Here is a 21,327-nt window from a genome sequence, read left to right as displayed (position 1 = left end):
GAAGCAGCCTGCCACTGAAGTTGGTGCTGGGCTGCACAGCTCTACTCGGTAAACGTTGGATATTCCAAGCACTCTTTTGAGAAAAGCCTCATTTCTAAGAAATTAGCTTTCTGTTTTGAGTCATTTATAGTGTTCTTTCATGCATCAGGCACTCTTTTCTCTGACCTTTAGAATAGGACAAGTAAAAATTTATGATCCTCCCCACCCAGATTCTACTTGTCATCCATCAAAAGTGGCCTCACCCTGATTTTTCAGGTGAATAGTTTCCCCTCCACTTTGTATACTGGAACTTGCATGGTGGAACTTCCTGGGTTGCATCTGATGGGTACTCATTGTAGAAAGCTAGGGTCCCTGAGTATCCAAGTGTCAGTGCTACATGCCTTTAAAAAATATGAAACATTTTTGTTTATAAAGATACAGTCCTACATTTGCAAAGTAGTTTAGAAGGTTTCAGAATGTTCTCTTTTTTTGCTATTGTAGTCTCTTTAAAAGTCACGTGAGAATTTGATGCAAATATAAATAAAGTGAGGGGCAGGAAGGTCAAGTGATGTATTTTTAGATCATATGATTAGTTTGTGGTGGAACTAGGAACAGAATCTAGCATGAAAATTTAAGAGAAACCCAGTTTTGGTTCATGACATTGAAATTACCCTTCCTCCCTTCCTTCCTTCTTGCCTGCCTTTCTCCTTCCTTCCTTCCTTGGTACTGGGGATGAGCCCAGGACCTTGTGCATGCTAGGCAAGGGCCCTATCACTGAGCTGTATCCCAAGACCACCCCCTTCTTAAAATTGTGTTTTGAGACAGGGTCTCACTAAGCTGCCCAGACTGGCCTTGGACTTTCAGTCCTGCTCCTACCTTAGCCTCCCAAGGAGCTGGATTACATGCCCAGTTTGAAAGTACTCTGAGGGTTCAAAGACTGGTTCACATTGTGTCATTCATTTAATGGATATCTGCCTCAGTTTCTAAACCCAGAAATCAGGAAAATAAAAATTGCCCTTTAAGGATACTTATAATAGTATGAAATAACAAGTGAAAGTGTTTTCATAAAAGAGAATAATGTATAATTATAACATGGCTATTTAAAAACTTTTTTTAACTTTAGCATTGGAAATTTGGTATTAAATGATAGTGTCTCTCAATGAATTATGCTGTGGTCTATGAATTGTGGTTTCTGTTTAAGATTAATTTCTTAACCAGAGAGAGCTTTATATTTTATAAATTTCCTCGGTACTTTGTGAAGGACCTTTCAAGTTGATAGTTGATAGTCAGTGATTGTGTTGCGCTGCTTCTGTTAAGAAGCTTCATGTCATGCCGGGATGGGAAAGTTAGGGTTCTGGGTTTCTGTTCTTGTCCTTGCCCCGCATAATTGTAGAGACCTCAGGTTGTGTTTTCATTTGAAAACTCAAACCTGATGCTAGTCCATTATTGGAAACCCTCCAGTGTCTCCCGATGCCTCTGCTTCCTTAGCAGACAGTGCCTTTCTCTGTAGCCAGATCCCCCTCCTCCTTTCTCTGCCCTGGTGAGACCCCTTCCCAGTTCCCCCTGCCCTGACTCAGCTGTGGGCTGCGTGGACTGCTTCCCTGGAAAGCCTGTCTTGGCCACGTGGACCATTACTCTTCTGTTTGTGTTGCCAGGCCTCTCTGGACAAGTCGGTTATTTACATTTCTGTCTTTCCCAGGAGCTTCCCAGTGGTGGGACTGACTCATTTCTCTCTCTCTCTTTTCCCTGTCCCCAGTTCTTGACATTTAGTGAAAACCCCATAAATACGAGGTGAATGATGGGGTCTAAAATCTGACTGTCTGGGAGCAAGTTCGTCCTGGGGTGGGTGCACCCAGGAACTGCTGGTGCAGGCATTTTTACAGCCTCCTCGTCAGTAGCATGAGGCACTGCCGCTTAAGGCGTTGATCCTCTGATGGAGGGTTCCGCTCCTCAGTTTCTGTTTATTGTGTGCCTGTGATTCGTTGGTGGCCTCATCCCACACAGCATTGTCACAACCAGCCCTGTGTTGAGCTGACCTGCCTGCCCTGCTTGTCCTGCTCCTGCTCCTGCTTGAGGGTGGACGTGGCTTTTTGGTTTTGTGTGGTCTGGGCTTCACAGTAACTTCTTCCAGAGAAAATCTAGAACAGCTTGTTAACCTGGGAAAGGCCCTTCTTGGTTAAGCCTCGGGAATCATCTGCAGGTTGTTGTAATTGGCTGTACCTCTCAGAGTAGCCAGTAGCCCTCACTAGGTGTCAGAAACTTCGATCAATGTGATGAATAATAGAAAAGATGGCGTTTCTGCACTCCTTCTGCAGTGGTGTATCATTGCTGTTATTTCTCTTTTATAGTTAGAATTACTTTTTTACGGTGGAGCAGATGGACACCCATAGTTGCAGCTAAGAGGTGACATCGCTGGGGTCTGTCTGATCCCAGAGCCCTGGCCCTTAGCCCCTGCCATATTCTGTATTCCTGTCCTCGCTATCCTCTCCCTAAATTGAAACTTGCTATCTGTATCCACCCGTTTCTTATCTGAACTCAGTGACTGCCTGCAAAGGTTAGAAGGCTAGAAAGAATCAGTTGTGACTCATGCACACAAGGTGGGTTCAGGCAGCACTGACCTCCAGAGAGCACTGATTGTCCATACCTGGGAAGGCTTCTGCTATGCTCCTGCCAACCCTTCCCTGCTGGGCCCCGTGCCCTGCCCTGTTAGTTATCCTGCCTTCACCTGAGCTGTGGTTCTTCACCCTTTTACACAGTGGTTCTCAGTGCCACCAATGCTAGGGAATTGCCTGGGGAGTTTTTTTTTTTTTTTTTTTTTTTCCTTCCTCCAAAAGGGCCAGGATCTACCCCAGAGGAGTGATCCAGGTGTTCTGAGTTGGGGGTCCAGTCATTGGTATTATCATTTTTAAACTGCTTTATTGAATCATGTGTCACTGAAAAACAGACACATTCTGAGAAATGTCAGGCAACTCATCATTGCATGAACATCATGGCGTGTGCTTACACAAACCTAGACAGTGCAGCCTGCCATGCACCTGGGCCAAATGGTATAGATCTGCAGTGCAGCCTGATGCTCCTGGGGCCGAGATGCACAGCACAGATTAAATCAAGCCAGGAGAAATGATGCAGCTGAGAGGTGCAGTAAACCTGAGGCGTCTGAGGCTGCTGCTGGCATCACATCACACTGTTCAGAGTAAATTTTTTTCCTGTAAGTAAAAGTACATTCTACAGTAATGATCCAAAATACAGTAAAGCCAGGTGCAGTGGTATATGCCTGTAATCCCAGTGACTCTGGAAGCTAAGGCAGGAGGATTGAAAGTTCAAGGCCAGCCTCAGCAATTTAGCAAGACCCTAGGCAACCTAGTGAGACCCTATTTCTAAGTAAAAAATTAAAAAAGGGCTGGAGATATAGCTCAGTTGGTAAGTGCTTGCCTCACATGCACAAGGCCCTGGGTTCAAACCCCAGCACCAAGAAATAGAAAATAAAAAGGCTGGTGACGTGGCTTAGTGGTTTAGGCACCCTTGGGTTCAGTTTCCAGTATTATACAAAAAGGGTACAGTCGATACATCAAGCAGTAGCATAGTGGCTTATTATGAGGTATCAAGTATGCTCTGCTCTTGTGTGGTGGGCAGCGCAGTAGGTTTATTTATACCAACCGCACTGAAAATATGTGAGAAGTGTGTTACACTGGCATAGCGCAACGTCATCAGATATCAGAAATTTTCTGCTTCTTTATAATCTTATGGGACCATCACATGTGGCCCATCATTGACTTTATGTATCATAAAATTCACCCATTGCAAGTGTGCAACTCAGTGATTTTTAGTAAATTTAGAGTTATGTAGCCATCACTACAATCCAGATTTAGAACATTTTGATCACCTCAGATAAGCTCCGCTGTGGCCCTTCACAGTTAGGTCCCGTTCCCATCCTACCTAGCCAGCCACTCATGCCTTCTCTGCCCCTTTGTACAAATGGAGCCATCTATATTATTTTCAGACTGCCCAGCATTGTAACTAATTGAGGTGGTTAAAAGCCACTTTTTATTCCAAATTTTTTCCTTACTGTTCTCTCAGTTCAGAGTGGCTCAGGAAAAAACAAGAACAAAAAAAACTGAAACAAACAAAATAAAATCATAGGCCCCTCCCAGGGCTGACTCTTAGATAAGCAGGGAGCTAAATGGCTGCTTGTGAGCTGCATTGAGAACTTAATGATCATTTGTGACCTCCTTTCTCTGGGAGCATGCAGAACCTGTCTCAAGTTGGAGTGCCTCCCTGCCAGCTGTGGCCACAGCACTGAGTCAGCCCAGTGTGGAGAGCTGAGCACTTGACTTTGTGCCTTGCCTTTGGCACTTTTTTTTTTCCCTCTGGTGATGGGATGGAACCCAGGGCCTTACATATTTCTGGCAAGTGCTCTACCATTGAGCTATACCCTCAGCCCAGCTTAGACACTCTGCTGTGGACTTTTGGTGTGGCTTTTCAGCTCCTCCTCAACCTCTATGTGGTCTTACCATAGCAGTAAATGGGACTCCGCTTCCTGTAACATATCCCCATAGGTCATAGTGCTGTATGCACTGTCCGCATAGCAATATCTTGCAAAATATTTCTCACCTGTTTTTGCTTAAATAAATGTTGAAATCTCAAACTCAGCTGCCTCCTGGTTCAAGGAGGTACCATAAATGACTTGAGAAGAATGGGGCACTTGAAAGTCCCCTGGAGAGACAGTTGAGAGAGGTTGAAGAGTGTGATTGGCGGAGAAGTTTCCTTGGACTTTGCCTGTATAAGCAGGAATTGTTGGTGGAACTGTGAAACAACCCACGTGGTTAAAGTAGGACTAGGAAATAGATTCCATTCCATGTGCCAGAGGGGAGAAAGGCCAACTGACCAAACAAAAAACCAAGTGGATAAGCTTACATGTGCAGGAAAATGATAAAACTCCATTCCGTTTCTGTAATTCTTCATCTTAGTCATTTTTGATTGGAATTCAATTAACGTTATGAAGATTAAGATTGATAAGGGTTTTTTGATGTTTAAAATGAAAAGTGGAAATTCTATCTTAGAGAAGCTTGTAAATATGTGGGCAAAATCCCATCTTTTTGGGGAAATAATTCAGAGTATAGAACGATTAAATCTGTATTTGATCCTTCTCCTTCTGAGAAATATCTTTTTCTTTTTCATGTTCTGCATGGGAAGATTTTTTTCCTAATGCTATGCCTTTAGGATTCTGTAAAGTCTTTTAAGACTTTCTAAACTACTTTGTGGAATGTGTAACAAATTGTTTTATGTATTAAGTGTCAGAGGGTCCTTTATTTTTAAAATCCAATTAAGTAGATTTCAGATTCCTTCCCAGAAATGTAAGAGGACAGCTGATCTAATGAGATACAGCAGTAAGAACTCACTCAGCAATCTGCCAGGTCACCATGAAATGAAGTCATTGCACCCAGCCCATCACAGAGGCAGAGGCTCGGGAGGATTTCAGAAGCACTTGTAACAGTAGATGACAGGGTTGCATAAATTGGAATTCCCCAGTACCGAACCGAAATGCACTGTGGGCAGCAGTGTTGCTGACCTGGGCGCAGTGTTCTCATTCCTTGATCAGCCCTAGGCAGATATTTCCAGGTAACCAGAATTTAAAATCAGTTTTTCAAATGGTCTCTCAGGGTCCCATTTCTTTTTTATTAATTAATTTTCTTAAACCAATGGAGGTCATGGGCATGTGCCTAAGGAAGCCTTGGCTGCCCGCCCTTCCCTGTCCAGCTCCTGCTTTGGGTTCCTGCTCCCAGCCCCCTACAGGGCTTTTACCCTCCTCCTCCTCCTCCTCCTCCTCCTCCTCCTCCTCCTCCTCCTCCTCCATCTTCATCATCTTCTTCATCTTCTTCATCTTCTTCATCTTCTTCATCTTCTTTTCCCTTTTTTGTTAGTAAAAGCAAGCCTCCCTTCCTTGCTATTTAAATAAGGCTTGTTACCCAGACTAGCACAACCTTAGGTTAATTTTTATTGATTGATTTAACTCTTACAAACCTATTTGCTAGATGAGAAACTGGCAAAAAAAACTGTGCTTGTGGGTCAGAACTTGAAACCAGGGCAGTTTAGATCCATAGTCCCAGCTTTTAACTACCACACATGCCCACCTCTGGGAGAGTCCTTCTCCCTGGCCTCCCTGGGGCTCAGTCTGGTCTTTTTGCTGGGGCCTGGTGTGTCTTTCTTGCTGACTTGGATTGTGCTGATCAGTTATCTGCTCACCAAGGTAAAGGGCCACTTCTGATTTGGTTCTGTCTTCGCCTTTGCTGATGGCCTGGTATTCAGAAAGGCTTCTAAGGGGATGCTTTGGAGAGAAGGAATTCTTCCCTAAAATATAAGCGACCTTTCCAGACTGGTGGCCTCCCAAGAGTAGATTCTGGCATGTTCCCATCTCTGTATGTTCCCACCACCCCCTGTGCCTGGAAGGCAACGAGAGTTCAATAATTGTGGCTTAAATACTCATTGATTCAGCACCAATGTATGTGACTATGACATGTTCAGTCACTGCTGCACTAGCAGTAATTTGGGGTGAAGGGAGGCATAAAAAAAATAAGACCAGCAGAGCCACGGTCTCACTGTGAATGTATCAACCACAGAACTGCAGCACTGTGATCTTGGGTGCAATGGGGTGCCATTGGTGTGTGATATTAGCCTTGGTGGCCTAGCCACATGTTTGCTGCCCCTGTGTAGACAGTGCCTGCGTGCTGGAAATATAAGCCCCTGCTCTGAGGCCGCAGGTGGCTGAAAGGGTTCAAAGGGAGCAATTTGGTGAAGTCTTGACAAGCCAGCATCTCTCGACCTCTAAAGTGCTAGTTGAGAAAGTGCAGAAATCTCCCTTCAAAGTAAGAAAGATGTGGACTTGGGAAGTGATTAACAGGGATTGAAGTTTCTTGGGAAAACATACTTAAAGTAGATCAGGGGTGACCAAACTGGCCTAAGGGCCAAATTCAGCTGCAAAAGGCTCAGAGTGGTTTTTGCATTTTGAAGTGGTTGAAAAAAATTTGAAGAGCAGTAATATTTTCTGACACAGGAAAATCAGGTGCAATTCAAATTTCAGTGTCCATGGAGTCTGATTGGGACATAGTCAGGGTTGTCATGGATGTGTTATCTGCAGCTGCTTTTGTGCTTCAGGGTAAGAGCAGTCGTAGCTCCGATGGACGAGAGGATCTGCAGGCCTGAAACATGTATTCATTGTTCTTCCCAGAAAAAGTTAGCCATAAACCATTACATAGGAGATTGTATTTATTTAGATCTTGTCCTGAAATATGTTTATGGGTAGAGATCATGAAGAAAACCCTGTTATATTACAGTTTTCTGGGAGGTAGAGGAGAGAGTAGTTTCTGATTTCTTTCTGTCACATTGTCACCAACGGTGGGCTGTGCCTACACATTGGTGTAGTATTACCAGGGGCAGCCACTCCTGTCCATTTTGCCAGCTGCTCCTTGAGTGTAAGGCAGAATGTTGAGGAAGAGAAAGTTGCACCTCAGGCTGGCCTCATGACAGTCCTGAGTGATTCTTAAAAGCCAGTGTGAAGGCTGCCCACCACTTCCTGGAGAATCACTGGTGTGCATCTTGAGTTGGCAAACACTTTCCACTAACAGCCCACTGGCCAGTACTTTGAGCTCTGCAGGTCATACGGTCTCTGTCACATTAACTCAACTCAGCCATTATAGCCCAAAACAGCCACAGATAATACATAAACACGAGCCTGGCTGTGTTCCAGGAAAACTATTTATACATGCTGGCATTTGAATTTCATATGATTTTTATGTGCCACAAAACCTTATTCCTCTTTTGGTTTCTCTCAACCACTTAAAAATAAAAACTGTGCTTAGCTTCCCAGGCCATACAGAAATAGGCCATGAGCTGGCTTTGGCCTGCAGGTGTAGTTTGCTGACCCTTGGGATTAATAGATCATGTGTCCCTGGCTCCATAGCGAGGCATTCTGGTATCAAATTTGAGCCTGGCTGTGTTCCACTAGTAATGTGGTCCTAGGCAAGTTCTCTCAGTACCTCACTTTCTTCATCTGTAAAATGGGGATAATTGTAGCTCCTACCCCATAGGGTCCATGTGGGAATTAACAGAGAATAGATGTAGGTGCCAGCTCAGTGCCTGGGGTGTATGAAGCATTCTGTAAATGTTAGCTGCAGCAGTTCTTAGCTATTAAGTCTCTAGAGGGACCCCAGAGCCTTGGTGGAACCATTTATGACAGGAAGGTTTGGCACTCTTGGCAGCCTTCAGTCCACCATTGGAATAGTATAACAGGAAGGTGGAAGGTTTGGTGCTACCTTAATTTCATGCAGTTAAGATTGATCTAGGGGCTGGGGATGTGGCTCAAGCGGTAGCGCGCTCGCCTGGCATGCATGCGGCCCAGGTTCGATCCTCAGCACCACATACAAACAAAGATGTTGTGTCCGCCGAGAACTAAAACATAAATATTAAAATTCTCCCCCCCCTTAAAAAAAAAAGATTGATCTATTTAAAGGGGATGGGTTTACGTACTTTCATCAAAAACAAAGATTTTTGTTCTGACCTGTAAAGATGCCCCTGGTGTGTGTGTGTGTGTGTGTGTGTGTGTGTGTGTGTGTGTGTGTGTGTATGATGTGTGTATCCTTGTGTGTTAATGTGTCCCTGGAATCAGGATTTTTTGCCCTTGGTACTGTTAACATTTAGGACCACTAGCAGGCAGAGTGTGCTCCCCCTCTGTAAAGATGTTCCTGTCCTGTGAATGTGTTAGATTGGGTTTAAGTGGGGATTAAGGTTGGAGATGGAATAAACGTTGCCTCTTAGCACAGAGGGAGATGATTTGGGATTATGCAGGTGGACCCAGTTCGGTGACTGTGGACTAGGGAGCAAACAGTCCTTCAGAGGGAGCTGTTACCAGGGAAGAAATGAGAGTTGGCTTTGGCTATGCAGGAAAGGGGCCAAGGAATGTGGGCGGCCTCTAGAAGCTGGAAAAGGAAGGAAACGGATTCTCCCCTGGAGTGTCCAGAAAGGAATTCAGCCAGTGCTGACACCTTGATTTTAGCCCAGTGAGACCTATTTTGAAATTCTGACCTCTAGAATCATAAGAAAACAAAATTTTAAACCTCTGAGTTTGTGGCAGTCTGTTACAGCAGCAATAGGAAGCTAATACAGGCCAGATAATCTTTTATGTTAGTTATGGAAAGCGATGCACTGAAGATTCTCAAAGGCACCCTGGCCTCTGCTCAGTAGCCACACATTGCAGATGTCTCCAGACAGTGCCACGTCTCTCCTGGGGTGGGCAGTTGCCTCCAGTTGAGAATCACTAAAAGTTAGAGCACATTGGGAAGATCACATGAACTGCTAACAGTAGTTCCTGCTGAGAGACGGGATTAGAGACATGGAGTAGTAGTATACTAGTATAGTATAGATAGTTTTACTTTTTGTGTCCCCTGCCCCCAGTTTTAGTGATTGTGAGTTTTACTGTGCAAGGCAGTTCTGTACCCACATTTCTGCTTTGTATCTAGTTTCATTAATTTTTTTTCTTATTACCTCGTGTGAGGTAAAAGTTGGCCTTTCAAACCTTTCTTTTTTAAAAATTTTTTTTTTAGTTATACATGGACACAATATCTTTATTTTGTTTATTTTTATGTGATGCTGGGGATCGAACCCAGGGTCTCACACATGTGAGGCGAGCGATCTGCTGTGCCACAACCCCAGCCCTCAAACCTTTCTCTTTGGCAACATCTGTCCATGTGTCCATTCACTGTATTTTCCTCCAGCACCTGCTGTGTGACAGGTGCTGGGGGACAGTGATGACTGGATCTGGTCTCAGCCCCCATGGGGGCGGCTGTCTGGCAGGCAGGGGTCGGTAGTCTCTGCTTGGAGATCACAGCCCATGTTGATGGTGTGGCCAGCCCATTTCTGTTGTGAACTTGAGAGTCCAGGGCTCCCTTAATAGAGGTTTTATGAAAGCATGTGGAGTAGTCAGTAGTCAGTATCCTGGGGTTCACAGTAGTGGCATTTGGGTGTTGGGATAACAACTACTTTGCCAGAAATTGGTCCATAACTAAGACATGGAAATTGTCAGGCTAATTGGAAGTTTTCCTTTGACTCTAAGCCCTGAGCATTTTCTGTCCTTAGAACAGCCTGATTTGGCAAGCATTATTTTTATTGTTGGGTCACTCTGTCCACTGCCTTGACACGTTCAGTCCGTTTAAATTTAATAAATGAAAACAACAACAACTGGTCAAAGATAACTCACTTTATACTTACCTGGCAGAGGAAATACCATGATTAGCAAATATAATTTTTTAAGATTTTTACTTAAGATTGGGAATATTTCTGTTTTTTCCTTGCCTAGTAAGTGGGGTGAAGGTAGCATGCGGTCAGCCATAACTGGAGGGTTGGATGTCACTCTGTGGAGTCAGGGGGAAGGTGGCCTGTTCTGGCCTGCACAGCACTGCTCTCCTGAGGCTTTGGAAGATCAAGGAGGGCAAGGTCTCATGCCTTAGCAAAAAGTAGATCAAAAGCCCTCCCTGATGGAGTCCTGGTTGGAATGACCAGTGGAACTGTGGGGTGGCTCGCATAGGAAAAAACAAAGCCCAGAGTAACATGGCGAGTGGGAAGTTCCTTCCTGATTCGCATTGTTTTTCCAGTTGCAGACAGGAAACACTCCAGTGTGTTTTCAAGCACGGAACATTGGACACAAAGGAGGCCCTGACAAAGCACAAAGTTGAGGTCTGTGCAGCAGAGTCTCTGATTTAGAACAGCCTGATTTGGCAAGCATTATTTTTATTGTTGGGTCACTCTGTCCACTGTTTTTTTCCCTTCAGGTGCCTTGACATGTTCAGTCCGTTTAAATTTAATAAATGAAAACAACAACAACTGGTCAAAGATAACTCACCTTATACTTAGCTGGCAGAGGAAGTACCATGATTAGCAAAAATAATTTATCTCAGGAAAGACCAGCAAGTTTTTATGGCTAATTCCCTTGGCTATTGAATGAGCACCTTGGCCAATATATCTGAATAATTGCTGAATTTTCTTAGGTAAAAATTCTTGGTAAAGATGAACACCCTAAAAATCATTCAGCATAGAAGGCCTTGGACCAGTTATAGTGAAGAGGGAAGTCGGACCCCATCTTGGGAGCGGTTCCTACCATTATAGCTGAGGTGCTCAGAGAGCGCCCTGATTTGCACATTACCCACCACTGTCGTGATCTGTCTGTTAGAAGTGATGATAGTCGATGTAGCTCACTTAAATAGTTTCATTTGAACTCTGAAATCTGGTTAAGAAGACAGACACATTGGATCCACAAAGCGAAAAAATAGGGCAAATTTATTTTTAAACAGTGCGTTAACATTTTCATGTAATATGTTCAATATTTTTCAGTCGCTAATACCTTTTCAGATAAAGTCACTTTAAAACAAAGGGTCCAATTCCTTTGGAAAAAGGACTGTAAATATATTTATTTTCTTTGCATTTTGGATACTCAAGGTACATGTGCTCTTGTGCTTTTGTAGATTGCTAGTTGTACCTGCTTTGAGGTACCTTAACCATATCAATCAAACTATTTGAAAATGTAACATTGTATTTATTTTTTTGTGGTGCTGTGGATTGAACCCAGGGCCTTGTGCATGCAAGGCAAGCACTCTTCAAACTATGTTATATCTCCAGCCCAGTAACATAGTATTTTTTAAAATGTGGAACTATGTATACATGTAGTTGAAAAAGTAGTTAAGTAATCAAGGTTTATTACAAAATACAGTGGGGTCTCTCTCTACTCTTTCAGAGATTCTCCGACTACAGAATCAACTAGTATGAAAGTTTAGCTGTTTATTCTGGAATTCACTCATATCCATATTTACAGATAACATGTTTACACTGCTGTGCTGTGGATCAAGTGTAGTTATTGTCTCTTGACTTTCTGTTAGGGTAAATGAGAGTTTAGGGCCCCTGTACACCCTTTCCCTCTGCTTCCGCACCACCGTCCTTCCAATATTATTATGTTATAAAGTTTGGTTATGTCAGTGTTTGGCATTTGCGTTGTTAGGTCCAATAAATTATTTGAAACTGGGCTGGGATGGGGCTGGGGATGTGGCTCAAGCGGTAGCGCGCTCGCCTGGCATGCGTGCGGCCCGGGTTCGATCCTCAGCACCACAAACAAACAAAGATGTTGTGTCCGCCAAGAACTAAAAATAAATAAATATTAAAAAAAAAAAATGGGCTGGGGATGTGGCTCAAGCGGTAGCGCGCTCACCTGGCGTGCGTGCGGCCTGGGTTCGATCCTCGGCACCACATACCAACAAAGATGTTGTGTCTGCCGAGAACTAAAAAATAAATATTAAAAATTCTCTCTCTTCTCTCACTCTCTCTTTAAAAAAAAAAATTATTTGCAACTAAGCATAGTAGTGTTTTGTAACTATCTTCCTAATAGACTTTTTTATTTTTCCTGAAGTTAATGCTTGCTTTTTGTTTTTGCATTTGCTTTATTTATTTATTTGTTTGTTTTAGTGGCTGTTGCAGCACTGTGCTCATAAATTCAGAAATCTTTAACACCTGGCTCTTTCTCTCAAAAAAGCCATGGTTTGAAAGGAGGAAAATTTTTTTAATTGAAATTGGTTTGTATTTGATTTAAAAAAATATATATTTTTTATAGTACATAAATTATATTAACTTAAATATGTACATCTATGTATAAGTTTATATATGTATATATATGTGTGTGTGTGTGTGTGTGTGTGTGTATGTGTGTGATATATTCCCCCCCACACTTCTTTTGGTGCTAGGGCAATCCTGAGGACCTTGTATGTGCTAGGCAATTACTCTACCATTGTGCTATACCCCTAGCCCTTGTGTTTGATCTTTTATTTCAGATTATCAATGTGAGGTCACTGGAAAAGCTCAAGGTGGTTGTCCTCAGCCAGCATTAGTGTCAGCACACTATCATGCTTTCACTCTTCTCCGGTAGCCCACAGTGGGAAAGTAAAGCAAGTTCTCCTCTTGTTATTTTAAAAATAATTTGTTTTCTGATAGGACAAATCTGCTGATTCACAGATTGACTGTTTGCTTTTGAACTTGTGAGTGTTAATAGGCCTTGAGACCTTTTTCTGTATACTTAGACATTACATAAGGAAGAGATTTCAGAGTTGAAATGGGGGCTTTTAGGGACTGTGTGGAGTTTTAGACTTTGGCTAGAGAAGAAAAAAGCAAAAGTTACAAAAGCCAGCAGAGGTATTTTGCTAGAGGAAGGGTGAGGCTGTTGGTGGGAGGTGTGGTGGGATCCCAGGAAGCTCTGGTGGTCCTGGTCCCTGCTAGGCTGACCGTCAGGTTTCATTTTGAAGCAGCTAGTCTGACCCAAGTCAATAGGACCCTGCTCCACTTCCCTGACTGGCGTGGCTGCTAGTGTTCAGCAGGTCAGCAATGCCCAGAACCACATGTGCCAAGCAAGGGCTATGATGGCATAATTTGGTCTGCTGCTAGTGGAACTTGTTCATGGAGTTGAGCTTCTGGGAGCTGCGGCCTTGACTTGCTCGCCAGCCTCTGATTCTCTGGCCTTGGGAGGTTTGAATCCTGGCAGAGTTCCGGTTTTCTGCAGAAACTGATGAGTGAGCCACTCCTGTAGGCCTCTCCAGGTTAACTAGGACACTACTGTGGTGACTTGTATTGGTATCCTCTGTGTTGATGCCCAGCTTGGTCAACATGCCATTTCCTGAAGATACTTGTCCCTTTGCCCATAGCTGGTGCTTCTCTGAGCTTCGTGTTGAGTTTACTTGTGGGTCCTCTTGGTGTTTCTTTTGCATTTACTCATGGCTGAGACCATGCAGCTCTGCATTTTGCTGTAGAGTTTATAAAAGGCCAGATTTCTGGTTTATTTTGGCCCCTTCCCATCTCTGCTCATTCTTCGGTGCTGAAATGGTCTTTTTTCTTCTTAAGAATTTACTTGTTCATTTTAATGGGAATTTGATAGAAGTTTTAAAAGACCTGGCTCAAATCACTAATTGTACCAGAAGTCTACAATGGCATTTAAACTGTAGTACTGCTGGGTATTATTTATGGTAATGATGCAGCCATTCTGAACTGCAGAGAAAAGTGCTAGTCAGCTTTCTGTCACTGTGATGCAATACCTGAGAAAATCAATTCTAAAGAGGAAGGTTTATTTGGGCTCATGATTTCAGAGGTTTTAGTCCATAGTTACTTGGTCCTGTTGCTTTGGGTCTGAGTGGCATGGTACATCATGGCAGGAGCACATGATAGAAGAGGCCTGTTCACCTCATGGTGGCCCAGGAACAAGAGAGAGACAAGGACCTATGGTCTCTATGCCCTTCAAGGACATGCCCCCATGAGCTAACTTCCTACTAGGCCCTACTTACAAAATGTTCTGCCATCTCCCAGGTGACCAACCCCTTAACACATGAGCCTTTGGGGGATATTTCCAGACCTAAACTAAGCAGTCTTCAAAAATTATTCTGCTTGGGCAAATAAGACTTCAGGATCTTAGAATGCACCTCTTCTGATTGCGGCTATCATCTTGGTTTTCTGGAAAGGTTGGTGAAGTGAGTAGTAGTTCCAAAAATAGCCTAGGGAAAGTTCTGAAAATACTTTGTTTCTTTTTGAAGTTAGGGAGAAACCTGGTGGTTTAGACTTGTGTCATTGCTTATTTCTAGATTTGTGATGAACTTGTTTTGGGAAGGCTATGAAAGAAACATGGAAATTATCATTTTAAGAACTGAATGTTGGGCTGGGGGTAGAACTCAGTGGTCCAGCACTTATCTAGCGTATCTGAGGCCCTGGGTTCAATCCCCAACATCAAAAAAAAAAAAAAAAAAAAAGACTGAAGGTTAAGTTTTGGGAGAAGAGTCTTCTCAGAGCATGTTCTTTGGACTTCCTGCAAGGGAGTTCTGAGCAGGAAGGGGCCTGTTAGGAATGGAGGCCCTCACTCCAGACATGCTGGCTCAAAAGAGAGTCCTCTGTGGTGCCATGTGGAAATTGGCACTTGCCATCAGCCCCACTTTTGGGAATGTTGCAGATGCTCAAGGCTGAGAACCACCATGTTCTTGTGTTGGGTCTCTCCTCTGCAAATTTTTGTTTATTTTAGCTAAAGTCACCCTCTGATGTAAACACCGGTGGAATTTCCCCCCTTAGCATTCATTTCTGCCTTATTTGTTTTAAACTGGAAGCTAATAATTTTTTAGTTTCATGAGTCACTTTTCTTCCCTGGGTTTCTGATTCTGTATTTTTGATTTTTTTCCCACAGAGCTGAGAAAACAGAAGTCCTCAGTGAAGATCTGTTACAGGTAACAAAGTAAAATTTTCTTAAAATAACCTGTTTAAAGTCACACTGTGAGGAAAGAGTCCAGGGCTGAGGGTGTACATCGGTGGTAGAGAGCATGGGGCCATGGGTTTGGTCCTCCGCACCGCAAAAGACAAAAACCAACCAGCAAACAAAAACTATAAATGAGAATTGAAGCTTGTGGGTTTTACTTTTTAAGTGGAATAGAATAAATGAGCAGGAGGGAGCGGCGGTGGAGTGGCTGGTGATGGAAAGGGGATCTGAAACCGTGGTGTCGGTTATGAAATTCAGACGGGGCTGGTGCACATTCAGGTGCGGGGTGCTGGGTGGGGAGGGGCCTGCTTACGTCCCTGGTGGGCCGAGGCTCTGATCTGCTGCTGTGCTGAGGCCCTTGGTGGGACAGGCCCCCTGGCTGAGGCAGAGGCCCCACCAGCCCCAGCTCGTTCCTCTCACCGTTGGGCCCCGTCCTGAGGAGCTTGTGCTTTCAGTGATAGTGCCCAGACCTACCTGAGGCCCAGGAGCCTCTGCTCAGAAGCCCAGACCCTCTGCCCTCCCTTCTGCCAGGGGACTCTGGCCAGGGCTGTTGTACTCAACCTGTCAATAGGTGCCCTAACGTTGGGGTTGGGAGCTTCTCCTGGCAGACGCTGGGCCTCCAAGGTCCTCCCTTCACCAGTCGCAGAGCAGCCAGGGGAGGGCAGACCTGGCCAGCCTCCTCCTGCAACTGCAAGCAGGTTTACTTGGGAGAGTTCCTGAGAGCCAGGGTCTGCTCCTAGGTGACTCTCTCCCTTCCTGTGTAGAGGAGGGACTGGCACAGCCACCACGACACAGGCCAAAACCTTCTAATGATGACAACCATCTTCAGGTAGAACACTGTGTTCCTTGGTGTCCACGAGCAGATTGTTTCCAGGCTCCCCAACGGGTTCATAATTTGTGCTTACCCCAAACATAAAGTGTCCTAGTTTTTGCACACCCCCCTTTATTTTCATATAATACCTAATGCAGTCCAAGTGCTGTATAAATAGTTGTATTATTTAGGGAATAAGGACAGGAAATTAAAGTGTGGATATTATGTACAGATGGAATTTTGTTCTCTCTCTCTCTCTCTCTCTCTCTCTCTCTCTCTCTTTCTCTCTGTGTCTCTTTTAAAATTTTTTTTTTTATACTTGTATATGGACAGCATGCTTTTATTTGTTTAGTTTTTTATTCAGTGCTAAGGATAGAACCCAGTGCCTCACGCATGCTAGGCAAGCGCTCTGCCACTGAGCTATGGCCCCAGCCCTCTTTTTTTTTTTTTTTTTGGTAGTGGGGATTGAACCTTGGAACACTTAAACACTGAGCCACATCCCCAGACCTTATTTTGTATTATATTTAGATTCAGGGCGACTTTAGCTAAAACAAAGGCCTTTAGCTAAAACTTAAGGCCTTGCTAAGGCTGCCCTCAGCCTCTCAGTTGTTGGAATTACAGGTGTGCTCCACTGTGCCTGGCTCTCAAACATTTTTGATACATGGTGGATCAGTGGATGCAGAACCCTTGGAAACAGAGGGCCATTTGATTTTTTTTTGTTTTTTGGTGCTCAGGATTGAACCCAGGGCCTGTGCTCTGCCCCTGAACTGCATCCCCAGCCCTTTTTATTTGAAGACAAGATCTTGCTAAGTTGCCTAGGCTGGCCTGAAGCTTGTGATACTCTTGCCTCAGCTTCCTGAGTTGCAGGGGGTGCAGATATGCACCACTGCACCCCACTTGTTGGTTTTTCTTCTCCCCCCCCCCGTTGTTTGTTTGTAAGGTTTTTTTGCTTTGAGGATAGAATCTTTTTTTTTTTAAATTAGAGGATAGAATTTTGTAAAGACTTATTAAAGAATCTTACTCATTATTTTTTTGTTGATTTTCTTTTCATGTTTTAAAATAATTTTCAGACTTTCAGAAATACTGTTGGGCCATTTAAATGTTAACCAAAGTAGGTTTTCATATTGGTATTTTCCCTTCACATCCCATATCAGTCATATGCATCATGTCACTTAGCCCTGAGGTCCTGAGACAGGCAGAGGACCTTGCAGGTCGGCACAGTCCTCATCCTTGTCCCTTTGTGCAGACAGTCACTGGCATCTGAAAGGGTTGCCGGTCTCTAGAAACTCCTGCCCTACTGCACAGGTTCCGAGTCCACATCTGCCGCCACTGCCACAGAGGTCTCCGCACCTTGGGGTCTGCTGTTTTTAATGTGGAGAGTAGAGTGGCGACCAGCGTGAGCTCTGGGTTCCGCCCCAGGTGTGTCTCACTGGCGTTGTGTCCTCGTGGTTTTCTTACCTTCCCCTCAGTTTCAACGCCTCTGCGACCAGGGTCTTGGCAGTCTTCACACTGTGGGGTTGTTAGGAGGGTTAGTGAGTTGTGGAAAGTACTGATCACGGACCAGGCAGTGTGACTACTTGTTCTTACCACCACACCAAGCCACAGAGGTGCGTGTTGCCGGCTTGTGTGCCTGGCGAAAAGCCCCTCGGTTTTCTCTTTGATTTCCTACTTATCTCTTAGATCTCTGTTAGAATAATATGAAGGTTTTTTTTTTCCTTTTTTGTTTTGGGGATTGAACCCAGGGATGCTCTACCACCGAGCTACATACCAGATCCCAGCCCTTTTAAATTTTTTATTTTGAGTCAGGGTCTCACTAAATTGCCCAGCCTGGCTGTGAATTTGCCTCCTGCCTCAGCCTCCCAAGAGCTGGAATGACAGGCGTGGTTAAGGGCTGCCTTTTGTTTTGTTTGTGTGAAGTTGCCCTGCGAGACTATGGATCCCTGGAGGGAGAAGCCAGGACTGACTTACTGTTATTTTTCCAATACCTGGCACAGGGGCTCAGCAGATTTGCCTCCAGTTTGTTCACAAATGTCAAGCGAGTGCCTTCTGATCCTGTGACAGACAGAGTGCAGACGCTGGCTGGGAGATGAGTGGACAAAGCAGACAGGGCTCTTGTCTTTGCAGTGTTGACATTCTAGTGGAAATAAAAATGGAATTAAGGAAAGCCATTGTGAGACTTGGGTCTTGGTAATTGGGGCTCAGACCTGAAGCAAAGCTGCTGGTGTTGTGGGGACCTTTGAGAAAGAGGCACAAAATATCTCATGGGGTAAGATATTGTGAGGGAGTCAAGATGTATTCTGCTTTGAATTTGTTGATTTTTCTTTAAAATAGAAAGCATCCCCAAGGGCCTGTGCTCCTTGGTGAGTCATCAGAGTGCACATTTCTGGCATTCCTTCCTGTAAGAAGCCGCTCTCTTTGCCATAAACAGCCATATCCCAGTAGTAGTATTTTGGGAAGCTTCTCACAACGTGTGGGTCCCCAAGTCATGGTTCTTACTGCTGGCCATCTATTCTGCTCTAGAGATTCATTCAAAACAAAACCCACTCCAAACCCAATAAGGAATAGTTTTCTGAGCATTGATCAGGAGTCTAAATGGTGGAACATTTGATTTGTCAGTCTGATGTCCTGTGTGTGGAAGGCTCCGTTGCCATGTGCTGGAGACCAGGCTCTGGTTGTCTCTGTGACAGCTTTTCCCACTTGGCACTGGGTCTGGGCCTGGACTGGTCATTTGCAATTCTGCTTGGTTGCACTCAGGGCTTTGCTGGTGCATAGCGGGTGGACGGACAGCCACCACTTGTTCTGACAGTAAGGTTGAACTGGGACTGTCCCCTTAGCCTGCAGACAGAGGCCTCCGAAGCCTTCAGTACAGGAGGGTCAGGGTTCTCAACAGGGTGGTTTCACCCTCCTGGAGACATCCCACAATATCTGCAGTCATTTTTGGTAGTCACAATTTGGAGAGTGGGTGCTACTGGTGTACTATGGGCAGAGGCCAATGTGCTGCTGAACACACTGTTGGCTCCTGCCAACCTGCAGCTGCCCAGCCCAGAATGTCCACAGTGAGAATCCCGGAGTGGCGAGTGGGAGCCATTTCTACTCAGACACAAGAGCTGTAGGATTTTACTGCAGAATGCTTTTCCTGCCTCCATGCAGACAGGTGGAAGGAGGTGAGTTTGTCTTCAGGCCTTGCAAACAACTCTTTGTTTCTGCCTTGTCAGATCGAGCGGCGCCTGGACACTGTGCGGTCAATGTGTCACCATTCCCATAAGCGGCTCATGGCATGCTTCCAGGGCCAGCATGGCACCGATGCCGAGAGAAGACATGTGAGTATCAGATGTGACCCACAGCAAGGCACCTTTCTTGTCTTTTGGGGCTTATCTCCTCCTGGACTGACTGGTTTTTCCCAAGTAGCATTGGCAGGTTGACTTTGGATGGGTATGTTCTGTCACCCTTTGTCCTGTGACGCTCCCTGGCCATAGCATTGTTTTCTTGCTTAAGACATCACCAGGCTAAAAGCCCAGCTCCCCCTGAATCTCTTCCAAGTGCCTTTAAGGATTTGAACCATTTGTCATTGATAAGAGAATGGACATGTCAGTTGGGAATCCCTGATGGCAAAAATCTGAATGCTACTTAAGTTGACTCAGAAAGGAGAAGTCCAGAAATTGGAATGGGGTTGAGGTGGGCTCACCTCGCATTTCAATAATTAATACAACCAAAACCTCAGCCTCGTGCTTCTCCCCCACCTTCTTTACACCTGTTTTATCTGAGACAGGCACCTCACAGCTGCAAATTGGCACCAGCACCTTCCTGGGCTTCTTGCTTCTTGTGTGTTCCAGCAGAAACTCTTCTAGTAGTTTTCTTGGTGGAGTAAGGAAGTGCCTTTTCCCACGCCATTGCCAGATAGAAATTCCTGTCCATTGCATTGATCTGTGTCAAGCCACATTCCCTAGTTACCGTAGGCAGGGGTGAGGCTGGCTGAGGGGAGGGAGGCACTGGTTGACCTAAACTGGTTGGGCCAGCCCTGGAGCCTGGGCTGTGTCTACTTTCTGCTCACAGGCTTTATTGAGGCTGAAAAAATCCCTAAGAAAAACCAGGGTACTATCACAGAGAGGAACGGTGGCCTTTGGGAGAGCCATCCTGTGTTTACTGCTGCATGCCATTTTTCATAGCATTTGGGACCTCTGGGCCACCAGTAGACCCAGCAGTGTGTATTCACCTAGCACTTCTGTCTTTGTGTTCAGGCTCCTGACTTACAAGCATGCACCATCCTTATGAGTTGGGTCACATTCAAGTGACAGTTCACTGGGAAGCTAGGATTTGCTATGTTTTGTTTGTCATTAGATTTCTCAAAAGGAAGAACAGTTATACAGATATCTATCACCCTTCTTTTGTATTTCCTACAGATATTTGTAATACACCTCGACACCAGGGTTATCCCTCCCTTCCACAATAGTTAGAATTATGCAATTTTGTCTGGTAAGAGTGGATGTTTGGCTGGCGAGGTGCACACTGTAATCCCAGTGGCTGGGGAGGCTGAGGCAGGAGGATCTTGAGTTCAAAGCCAGCCTCAGCAAAAGCAAGGCACTAAGCAACTCAGTGAGACCCTGTCTCTAAATAAAACACAAAATAAGGCTGGGGGTGTGGCTCAGTGGTCTAGTATCTGAGTTCAATCCTTGGCACCAAAAAAAAAAAAAAAAAAAAAAAGACATTTGCACATGGCCTGTGGTCCAGAAATGCTTGCTGCCCATCTGCCCCTGAGCCAGCCCCGATATTCGCCCACTGCCTTCTGCTCCTCGTTCTCTTGCCTCAGCAGCAGCTGTGTCTAGCTATTTACTGTTGCCTTCTCAGGTGCTTCTCCCTGCTCTCCAAGTCACATTCTTTGGGCCACCTCTGTTTTTGCGGGTTCTAGCTAGTGGGTTTACTTTTCAGTCATTGTCAAACAAGCAGAAAATCCCAGCCCTAGACTCTATCTGTTAGCACACACAACCAATTCTTCGCCATGTGCTGATGCTCTTGAACCTGTCAGTACATACAACTGTGGGGCTACTGCATGTTCCCTTTTATGCCATCTCTACCCTCCACAGCTGCCTGACTCACAGGCCCTTGATTCTCCCTGTGGATACCTTTTAGATTCCTCACTTCTGCTCCTACCTCTGCCCTGATGCAAGACCTGATGAACCACTGCCGGGGCTGTTGGGTCACCTCCTGCGCTGTTTCCTGCCTCTGA

The 21,327-nt window shown here is 44.8% G+C and overlaps 1 protein-coding gene across 11 annotated transcripts in view; it reads left to right on the top strand.

Moving 5' to 3' along the window:
• Positions 1–21,327, top strand: part of Arhgap17 (Rho GTPase activating protein 17) — an 84,348-nt gene that overhangs the window by 18,973 nt on the left and 44,048 nt on the right. For all 11 annotated transcript variants that reach the window (XR_013344277.1, XR_013344278.1, XM_077802408.1 and 8 more), the window contains exons 2-3: positions 15,224–15,263; positions 19,319–19,423. Coding sequence is in view for 9 of the 11 variants with exons in the window: in XM_077802408.1 (XP_077658534.1) it covers positions 15,224–15,263; positions 19,319–19,423 (145 nt within the window). In the remaining 2 variants the exon portion in view is untranslated. The remainder of the gene's footprint in view (positions 1–15,223; positions 15,264–19,318; positions 19,424–21,327) is intronic.

The sequence above is a fragment of the Urocitellus parryii genome, chromosome 9 (genome assembly GCF_045843805.1).
Source record: "Urocitellus parryii isolate mUroPar1 chromosome 9, mUroPar1.hap1, whole genome shotgun sequence".
Taxonomy (NCBI): domain Eukaryota; kingdom Metazoa; phylum Chordata; class Mammalia; order Rodentia; family Sciuridae; genus Urocitellus; species Urocitellus parryii.
The sequence above is the reverse complement of the archived record's forward strand: the minus strand, read 5'-3'. Positions and strand labels throughout refer to the sequence as shown.